Source organism: Panthera leo, chromosome D1 (assembly GCF_018350215.1).
Source record: "Panthera leo isolate Ple1 chromosome D1, P.leo_Ple1_pat1.1, whole genome shotgun sequence".
Classification (NCBI taxonomy): domain Eukaryota; kingdom Metazoa; phylum Chordata; class Mammalia; order Carnivora; family Felidae; genus Panthera; species Panthera leo.
Window position 1 is genome coordinate 56,644,790 of NC_056688.1, and position 10,586 is coordinate 56,655,375.

At 55.1% G+C, this 10,586-nt stretch overlaps 1 protein-coding gene across 1 annotated transcript; it reads right to left on the reverse strand.

Moving 5' to 3' along the window:
* Positions 1–5,060: 5,060 nt before the first annotated feature.
* TPBGL (trophoblast glycoprotein like) lies at positions 5,061–8,036 on the reverse strand. Its single transcript, XM_042905446.1, has one exon. It carries the CDS (start codon positions 7,800–7,802, stop codon positions 6,627–6,629), a length of 1,176 nt encoding a protein of 391 aa, XP_042761380.1. The 5' UTR covers positions 7,803–8,036; the 3' UTR covers positions 5,061–6,626.
* Between the last annotated feature and the right edge of the window lie 2,550 nt (positions 8,037–10,586).

Genomic DNA, 10,586 nt, shown 5'->3' on the forward strand with positions numbered 1-10,586 from the left:
TACTTCACAGGACTGTCATCAGGCTAAAATGGGTTAATATAGGGGCGCCTGGGTGGCTCAGTCGGTTAAGCGTCTGACTTCAGCTCAGGTCAGGATCTCGCGGTCTGTGAGTTCGAGCCTCGCGTCGGGCTCTGGGCTGACAGCTCAGAGCCTGGAGCCTGCTTCCGATTCTGTGTCTCCCTCTCTCTCTGCCCCTCCCCCCATTCATGCTCTGTCTCAAAAATAAATAAACGTTAAAAAATTTTAAAATAAAATAAAATAAAATAAAATAAAATGGGTTAATATATATAAAGTGCCTAGAACAACCCCCAGTTTCTTCCTAGCACAGTGCTTATAGCGCATAATAGGCACTTTATAGAATACTTGAATGGATTGTGAGGAACTGAAAAGAAGGAACTTTCCTATATTCACCAGCAGATGGCGTATGTATGCAAAGAAAAATTAAAACTCGTTCCACTTTGCCACAAATTGGCCAACAGATGTCGTTGCAGCTCTCTGGGTAAAGGAACCAAGACCTGTGACTGAGCTGGCTGAGCCAGTGGTCAAACCCAGATGGGATGATGGACAAATATTCCAAATGGAGGGCCAGAAAGTTAGAATTGTATTAAAAAGCCAAAGTTGAGGAGCTAAGGATAAATTATGTTTTACACGATCGCATATTCTATAGCCGCATTTTCTTTCTGTTTTCTCACTTTACTAAACAGTAACAAGGAGCTAGCCATACAGGCATCTTCTATAATGGCAACCTCAGTTCAACGATGTGGAAGGTTATGGGAGTCAAAGGGAGTGGGCATCTGACGGGCAGCAGAGAGAGGCCATGAGCCCTGCGTGATGTTTCTTCCCTGGTGCTTTGCATTTCTGTGGGGCAAGGACAGTGCTCACAAATCTCTGTCCTCCAGGATTGGGAACCCAAAAGGGAACTGGACCCAACCCCTGAGGGGAACTTCTGGTCCGGTGTGGACAATGGGCCAGAAAACCAATCTATACAAATAAAGGTCTAGCGGGTGTAGTGATGGGAAGAAGAGGTGAGGGGAGGACAGCAGAGGGGACTAGAGATGTCCTGATGCTTTCTGCATAGGGAAAGCATTTCAGGCAGAGGGTACCAGGTGAGCCAAGGTACGGTGTCTGGAATCACTGGGCTTAGATTTTAGTTACTAAAATCTAAGTGGTTTGGTGTAGCTGGAGAATAGACGTTCAAGAAGGCTGGAGGATAAGGTCAAGGACAGAGAGTGTATTAGTTATCTAGTGTTGGTAGACTAGCTAGTCTAGCAGTCTTCACGTCTTGTTAAAAGTCACTGGAGTCCAAGGCCCACCAGCCTGGAACAGTCCTACATTATTCTTGTCCCAATATAACTATTAACAGTGGCCTCTTTCACTCTCCAAAGTTTTCTGGTTTGGTTGGTCACCTTATTTAGGGGCCCCATGTGCTTCCATTATCACAGTGACCCAGTCTTTATTGAGGACAGAAGCAGGATCTGGTCCATCTCACCAGGTGCTGAGGTTCAGGAAGAATGAGTTTTACATGTGGGGACCACAGAGCTTGGGGTTCCAGAGCAAACCCTTCATTTCTCTCAGGGAAGGATAGAGATACTCCCTAGCAGGGTTTCTGCCTGCAAGAGGTTTCCAAGGCCTGCTGGAAGCTGCTGATGGGAGGCTGCAAAGTCCTCCAAACCCTTTGTTGTTGGCTTCCCCTCCCCATTGCCCTCCCCTCCCCCTGCCCCATCTCTAGGCTACCACAGGCTTGGGTCTGGCTTTAAGAAGAATGACCAGAGGGATGGAGATAGAGAGTGAGGAGACGAGACAGCCCTGCCAGATACTCAAACCTAGAGTAGGGCAGGGATGGCCCCAGAGGTATCTTGGGTTCTGGATCTGCTTTGATTCTGACAGTTGGGGTGACCTGGCTGGCCTCCTACACTCTCTGGGCCTCAATGTCCCCATCAATACAATGAAGGGTTAGTTGAAGTGGTTGCATGGGACCAGCCGGCCCTAGGTGAATTGACCTGGGACGGTGCTGAAGGAGGGGGTGGGGATGGTGAGGGAGGGGGTGGAGGAGGGGACTCCAAAGGCCACCAAGCACATTACCACAGAAATATTAACTGCCCCATCGCTTCTCCCAGTCCAGCAAAGGCCATGTCCATAAATTAGGGCCGTGAGTCTGCCAGGCAGAGACTTAATGAAGGAGATGAACTTCAGTGAGAGCAGGCAGGACCTCTGGAGGTCACAAGTCCAGTCCCAGCCTGGACAAAAAGAACCTGGAACCAGAGAGGGGCACGGGGTGTCCAAGGTCAATGTTGGACTGGGCCAGGAAGCCAGGAGCCAGCTCTGCCATGTTCACTGTTGTATCTCTGGCACCCGGCACACAGTAGGGTCTCAACTAGTATTTGTAACGGAGGACCAAATGGTGTGGCAAATAATGCTAAGCTCAGATGGAAACCCAGACCTCTGGACTCTAGCTGGGCCCTTCCTAGTTCCCACAGCAGACCCGAAGGGCATGGGTAGGAAAGGGGCTGCAGAAGTAAAAGTCTTCTCAAGGAGATAGGCCACTGCTTCCCTTTGTTTCTGAGAGGAAATTTCAGCTTTTACAGGGCCACAAACCCTGGTGTGTCTGACATGTTTCTCAAAGAGCATAGCTGGTTTCATGTCTATCACATTTCTGACTGTTACACACCTTTTCTCTCCTTCTTCTCTCTTTAGGGGGACAAACCAGATGGAGTTCTTCCCCCTGGCACTTGGCCCTTGCACCCCCCTGCCCACCTCAGACTTCCAGCAGCATAAGAAGCATTATGATTAGAGCGGAAGGCTGGTCATTCGATCGATGAGACTTCGGCACTGCTGAGACCGTCCGGAGGGGTGGGTGGCATCAGGGTATCAGGTCAGGGCCAGCCAGACCCCTCCATCTTATCCTTTCCTGCAAGGCCTCTTATGGGTTCCTGTGGAAGCCACAGCCCTTATCTCCTTGCCCATCTGGGCTCCCATGGGCATGGCTTAGATCTGATTCCTCTCTCTGTCTCCAGTGCCCAGCGTCTGGCACAAAAAGGATGGGCAGAAGGGAGCAAAACGGAAGAGGCACCGTGCAGTGATCCTGCTTCCCATATCCTCTAAGGGAAGAGATCCCTCCAGAGCCTCCCAGTGAAGAATGTGAGGAATGCAGATCTGACTTATGTACACACACCCACCTACCTAACCCCAGCCATTAATGGTATTCTCTAATTCTCAGACTAACAAGATCTTCCTGCCTCCAGTTCTTTGCCCAGCTGATACTTCTGAGTTTTCTCCGTTCTTCAAAATCCTACTCCTCTTTCAAAACCCTGCTCAAATGTGACTTCCTCTAAGTAGAAGCCTCTCAAGGCTGGGCCAGGGGCCCCTACTCCAAGCTCTGTTTCCTGGGACTTCTTTTCCCTAGATCATGATTAAATAGGATTCTCCCTGGGTCATTAGCTTCTCTAGAACTGGCAAAGTTGTATTCAGTCGAGTCTGAATGGCTGGCTGGATTTGTGGGGGAGGGAAGGCTAGGGGCCCTGGGGACCTGCTGATAGTCCCATACGGCCAAAGGCCACTGACAGGCTGCAAGAAGGATGGCAGCCCAGAAATGACATTTAACGGGAATCAGTGAATGGCACTGAGGTTAAATACGAACTGGCATACATTAGGCACTCAATTAGTTGATTTTTGACAACTATTGATTTGGTACTTAGCTTAACAGCAGCTCTCATATAAAACCCTCAAAGATTTTTGCTGACAATGAACCCACAGCTAACAGCATGCTTTATTCGCCAGGACTCACTGCAGTCTTATGTTACCTTACGAGGGCATATCTTTGGAACTCGGGAGGTGACCTGTTAGAGACACAGTTCTCTAACCTGTGTTAGAGAGATCATTACTGTTTTGTCCTGGGGGACTGGCAGGGCACCCTTTGAGGGTCATTCACAGATGGGAACGTTTCAAGAGAATCTGACCCCCTCTCATGAGGAATGACTGGGAGAAGGGGTAGGGAATTTGCTGGGAACAGATAAGGAGACTCATGGCACCATCTCCAATTCTGTGAAGAGCTATCGTGGGTGACCTACATGCCTGGCCCTGGGGCAGAGCTGCCACTGTCAGGGAGTCCCAGGCAGACACCTCTGGCAATGAGAGGGATGCTCCCAGGAGAGGAGGGAGTGAGCTCCTCATCGAAAGAGGGTGCTCCTTATTGGGATGATCTAGGTGGCTTCCCACTTTACCTCTGAGGTCCTTTTCAGCGTCTAGAAGGCACAAATTCTAAAATTATGTGGCCCTAAGATTCTAAAATACCAGAATTCTAGCCTTCTGCCATGTGGTTCTAGGGCGCCAAGACCATGAATGCAAAATAATCCAGTCTGGGGACCTTAGGGCAGGAGATACGCCGCTTACCCTGGCCCTACTGGCCCAGAACCCACCTGTCTTTTTGCTCCACATTATCTCGAGGGGTCATTTTATCCACACCCACCCCTCTCCACCTCTAGGCTGCTTTTCCTATTGCATACCCAAGGTGCAGGTCTTAGCCTTCTAGCCAGGACAGCATAGCATGGCACAGGTCATAAGGGAATGTCAGGTAACTCATCAGAGGGGATGATATCAAAGTGGCAAATCATGACCCCTCTGTTCCCGCCTGAATTAACTGCCTCTGATTCTCTGTAGCTGGATTTCCTCCCCGAGAGCCTCATCTGATGCTAGCGTTTGTCAGTCCAACTGCATCTCCCCCACAGCCGCCACCCTCACCGCAGTGATGAGGAAGAATGACAGGGTTAAGAGGATGTAGAGGAAGTGTAGGATCCCACATGGGCTGTGGATAACCCCCTCTCAGAGGATAAAAGGCAGGCTGGCTTGGAGAGCAATGCAATCACAGTGGGAAGTCCCTCCATGCCTGCTACATGCAGTCAGAGCCTATCTCTTCCCCCATACGCCAGGCGGAGACACCAAAGGTCTCTGCCTCACTTCAGGGAGGTCCAAAACGCCCTCCCAAGTGTCCCCTCCCACCTCCTTCAATGCCCCAAGGTCAGCAGGAATGACATGGCACCACTTACAAGAGTAGAGTATCCGAGATTATTGCAGACTTTATAGAAAACTGCCCAAGGGAGATCCAGATGTCCTGGGTGGGGGTGGGAAGGCAGGCCTCAGCCAATACGTTGAAGGAGGAGAGCCTTCCTGTGTGTAGAGGCAGCACAGGCCAGCCATTCTGCCTGACCTAGGGGATGGGAGTCAGGGAGAGGCAGCCCCCTCCCCACTCACCAGTTGTGCTTTGGGATCATGCAGAAGGCAGGGCACTGAGGCTCTGACCCTAAACAGGATGGCTTGTGCCTGAGACAAGAAATGAGGCCCCTCACCTCTTCCAAAAGGCATGGGGGAGGGGGGCATGACAGCAAGGAAACCCAGGGAGAAAAGAGTCACATGGGTGGGAAAGGGTGTGTGGAGAGCAGCTCCCAGCCCTTCAGAGCCCCTCCCCTACCTCTCTCTGAGGCCACAATGTACAGGTGACCCTGGCTCTGAGGCCCAGCCAACTACTTTGAGCCCCCAGGAGTCTCTCCTTCCTCATGGGCATCTGGTTGGGGCCAGTATGGTTGGAGGACGCTTGGCACCTGCACCTGCCTTGCAGGGCTGGAGAGCTCATCCTAGGAGGAAAGAGGGTGGGCACATCCCAGGAATGGATTCCTCACTGGACCCTGACCCAGTGAATGGCAGAGGTGGATAGTGAATGCAAGTGATGGGTGTAGGAGGGGATAGATAGCCTAAAACTTGGGCAGGAAGATTAAACTCAGATCCGGGTGAAGAGCTGAGAGTCTGGAGATTAGGGACAAGCACTGAGTATTAGGGGATCAGAGAGCCCCGGTGAGAAAGGCTGAGGATCGGTTCCATACTAAGGCTATAATGGGGTATGACTGTCCCGGGGATGGGAGACAGTTGGAGCTGAGCCCCAAGCCTGGGCCAAGGAAGGGAGCAGCCTGAGCCACAGCTGCGGTGGTGGGCAGTATGAAATACATCCCCTTATTGGGGGAGGGTGCCTAACTCTCAGAGTCTGGGGATGTGGGTGTTTGCAGGATGGAGGGCTCAGAGCTCCAGGATGAGAAAAAAGGTTCGAAGTCCACAAAAACCTTCAGGTGGGGGTGCTCTGCTTCTGAGACCAGAATGGGATGTAAGGGTCCCTGAGCCCTGGGAAGGAAGTTGAGGTCTCCAAGCTGGAGATGGGAGTCAGTAATGTCTAGGATGGTTTCCCAGTGAGAGGGCAGGCCTCAAAGTACAGGGTGGTGGAGGCAGTCTCAGGGCTTTCGGATTGAAGGACAAAGTTTCCTGGAGAGTCTTGAAAAGGGAAGGTGCTTTTGGTGGTTTAGGAGGGATGTGTCAGAGCCTGGGATGGGCAAGTAGGGTTTCTGAAATCAGAAGGGGGTGTCTCTCGATCTTTGATGGTGAGAGCTCTCAGAGGCTGGGGAGAGGGGGTACAGCTTGGGGTCTCTGGGTCGGGGGGATGCCATAATCCAAAGGTCTCAGGCCGGGAAGGGGCAAGTCTCGAAGCCCCCAACTCGCGGGTGTCTCATACCCATGGCTTCAAGCCAGACAGCCCCAGCAAAGTCATAAGCTGGCAGGAACAGCCATCAACCCCCAAGGGGTGACACTCAGAGGCCCGAGCCCGGGGAAGTGGCACGGGAGCCAGCGGGGGCAGCCGGAGCCGGCGCGCGGCGAGGGTCGGCGTCCTGCTCATAGCGGTAGTGGTAGCCCTCCATCTGGTCCCGGCAGGCCTCGCGCAAGTTGCGCATCCAGCGCTGGATGCCGCGGCGGTTTAGGTAGAGCACCATGAGGAAGATGAGGCCGATGAGCGCCAGCACCAGCCCGAAGAAGACGTAGGAGGCTTCCAGCTCCGGGCCGGCGAGTTCCACTTCTTCCCCGCGACCGTATGCATCGCCGTCGGCACAGCGCAGCCGAGCCTCGTCCAGGTCCAGGAAAGGCCGGTCCTGTAGCGCCCGCGGGGCGGCGCAGCGCAGGCGCCGCGCGTCGGGTACGCGCTCAGTGGAGTTGCGCAGCCAGGCCAGCAGGGGGCGCGCGGCACAGCCGCAGCTCAGGGGGTTGTCGGCGAGCAGCAGGCGCGGCGCGGGGAGGCCGCCATCGCGCTCGAGCGCGCGCAGCTCGTCGGGGCCCAGGCCGGTCAACGCGTTGAGGCGCGCGTCCAGCTGCTCCAGGCGCGGTCGGCTCAGAGCTGCGGGCGGCAGGCGGCTGAGCGCGTTGCCCGCCAGGCCCACCAGGCGCAGCTCGTCCAGCGGGGCGAGCGCGGTGTCCAGCGCGGCCAGCAGCGTGGGGCCGCCCCGCGCCAGCGCGTGGTTGAGCTGCAGGGAACGCAGCGCGGGCAGTCCGCGGAAGGCGCCGCCGCCCAGCGCGCGCAGAGGGTTGTTGCTCAGGTCGAGCGCCGTCAGGCTGGGCAGCCCGTCGAAGGCGCCGTCCTCCACCACCTCGATGTTGTTGTGCGTGAGGCGCAGCGCGCTGAGGAGCGGCAGGCGCACGCCGCCCGCTGCCGCCTCCTCCTCCTCCCCGTCAGCGTCCCCGCCGGCGAAGGCGGCCGCGCGAAGCACGGTCAGGTTGGCGCCCACGATGGTGAGGTTGCGCGCGTCGGGCGGCACGTCCCGCGGGGGCTGCCGGAGCTCGGCGCCCGACGCGCAGCGCAACAGCAGCTTGGGGCCGCCGAAGCAGTAGCACTGGAAGGGACAGGGCGCGGCGGGCCGGCTCAGCGCCGCCGCCACCAGCAGCAGCCCCGGCAGGAGCGGCCCCCTTTGCTCCGGCTGTCCCGAGCGCGGGGCCATCGCAGCTGCCCCCGCATCCAGCGCCCTGGCCGCCGCGCTCACCAGTGAGTTCGGAGCGTCTGGGGGGGTGGGGAGGGGGGCGGCCGGGGCAAGTCCTTGACCCGGAGCGGCTGGCGGTCGCGGTCGGTCCGTCCGCTGGCTCTAAAGTCCGAGGAGCCTTCACTTTCCTGTCTGGGGCGAGAGGGGTCAGGCGGGGAGCGGAGCCCCCCGCCCCCGGTGCCCTCCTCGCCCTGCGCGCCGGCCTCCGACTTCCGCGGCCGTTCCGGGCTTGGAGCCGAGTGGGCAGGGTTTGTCGGTTTGTCTCCCCCCTCCCCGCCTCCCGGCCTCCTCCTCCTCCCCCAGAGGAGCCTCCGCGCCCTCCTCGCCCAGAGGAGGGGTGGGAGGCTCCGGAGAATCAGAGCTTTCCGCTGCTGCGCTTTCTCTCCCCCACTCTCCAGCTCCGGGGCTGCTGAGAAGTTTGGCTCTCCGAGCCTCTGACTTGCTTCCCCCTCATCTCCCACCATCCCCCCAGGTTGAAGCTGGTTCCTTCCTCCTCCCTCTAAGGCACGTGTGGGGCGGGGCCGGGCGGGGGAGAGCTGGCAGGTGGGTCAGCACCACAGTGCGAGAATTTGCGGGGAGGACTTTAGAGTTCCCCCTTCAAACACAGGCAGGGGTGAGGGGTGGGCTGAGAAAGTTACTCATCTTTCAGCCTCTTCCTGATCTGTGTGGCCAAGGAGAGGTCTGTGCTAGGAGAGACTGGAAAATCCCCAGCCTTGGTTCCCCCCTCAGCAAACCCAGTTACATTAGGCCTGGCTGGGTCACCACTCTAGCAGGTCCTGTGGGACCAACGTTTTCTCAACCCCATCCTACCTTCACCCAGGGGAGTCAGCGACACCCCCTCCTCCTTTCTTTCCCCCCACCCCAACTCACTGGCTGCTCTGCAGGGAGTTCTTACATCTGGTTTCCTCCACCAGGCTGGACTCCACCCCCAAGCACTCTCCTAGGCCCTAGGACCTGATGGGTGTGGTGATTCAGCTCTTTGCTGTCCCCTCCCAGTACTTGGGCACCCCGTTTGATTGTTCTGCTGGGTCTCAGGAGCCTGGGATTGTTAGATACCACTAACTGCCCCTCCTCCCCTCCAGGGTATCCCACCTGTAAATGGTGAATGGGTGAGAGGGTTTGGAGTTCCAAAGATTTGGAGAACTGGAGTAGATTTTGAAGCATTGGGAGGGAGTGGGGTTCTCAGAGGGGGCCATGGCTGAGCTGCTTATAGGTTTGTTTTGTTCTGGATTTTTTTATTTTTTATTTTTTTCAGAATTGGGAAGCTCCAGACCTGATTTAAAGAGATAGGCTCCCGAGAAGGGAGCATTCCTTGCCTTGACATGAATTATTCAGGCTGGAGAGGCTGACACTTGATCCACAGGCCATTCTGGTATCAGCAGAGCTGGTTGGGATGGAGGCTCCACCCTCCCCCCCCATAGGAATCAGTCTTTCTCCTGAATTAGGGACAGTTGTTGGATTGACTTCTTCCCTGAGGTTATATTTAACAGATTGGCCAACAGATCAATACCACTTAAGGAGAAGAGGCAGACCCTGCGGTGGCCGGGTCCCAGGCAAAGACCAACAACATCAAGGACCAGGTCTGTTGATGCTGGCGTGGGGGGTGAGAGCTCCCCTCCCCCTTCCATCTCTCTCCCCATTCCCATAATCACTCCCAGCTTTTAGCAGATGAGAACAAGAAGTTGCATGTGCAGGATTGGACATGTCTATAAGATGTACACGCATGTGTACTTGTACATGTAGAAGCAAGTTTGACACATGAACAGCCCAAGGTACAGCCACATGTGAGGAAATACAGACTCACGCTTACTTGAGTGTGCATACACATGTATAGGAAGGTGTGCACAAGCTTGCACATGGTTGCAGGCAGGCTCAGATAAAACTCATGCAAGTACATGCAAGCTCATTCATACATGTAACATACATACATGTTAACATAGATTTGAGTACATCCTGGTATGTGTCCATACATTCATAAGCACATACACACTTGAATATTCATTTTTCTGTTATGTAGGTTCCTGGGTACATTCTCTGAGGGGCAAGCTTACAGACCCATGCATGCAAGCACATGCATCCAGAGATTGGACAACACACCCTGAGCCCATTCCTGCCCTCCACCATGCCCTTGGTCTGTATAAGTAACAGGCTGAGATGTCTTTTCTTATATGGGCACAGGTGCTCAAACAGCCATTGGGGCTGTGCCCTCAGCTACTGCACTCCCACCACTCCTGGCCCATATCAACGCTAAGCCCTAGCTCTGACATCTCCCTAGTGAGAGGCACTGGCTCTTCTTCCTATTGTGTTTCCAGTACAGGAACTAGCACCAGTGAATGTGCAGTAAATGTAGGTGGGTGGATGGATGGATGGATGGATGGATGGATGGATGGATGGAAAGGTCTCTGCTTCCCTGTCCCACTGCATAGAACCCTTTCTGCCTCCAGCCTCTGAGGAATTACAACCCAACTGCCAAGGCCAGAGCCCCCTCTCTAGGACCCCATGGTGGCTGGTTCCTGGTGTGCTGATGGACTCCTTGAGAAAGGGCTGTAGGACAGCAGGCAGCCTTAGGGGGGAAAGGGGGAGCTAGACATCTCAATTGAAGATGGAGGCCCAGAGAGAACCTAGAAACATCAGGTACCAGAGAATAAAGCAATGACCATGTTTTATAAGTGGGGAGTCTGAGGCCAGAGGGCCAGGGACTTGCCTCAAAGCCAGTGGCTGTCTGGGCTTAGCCTAGGACCTGGC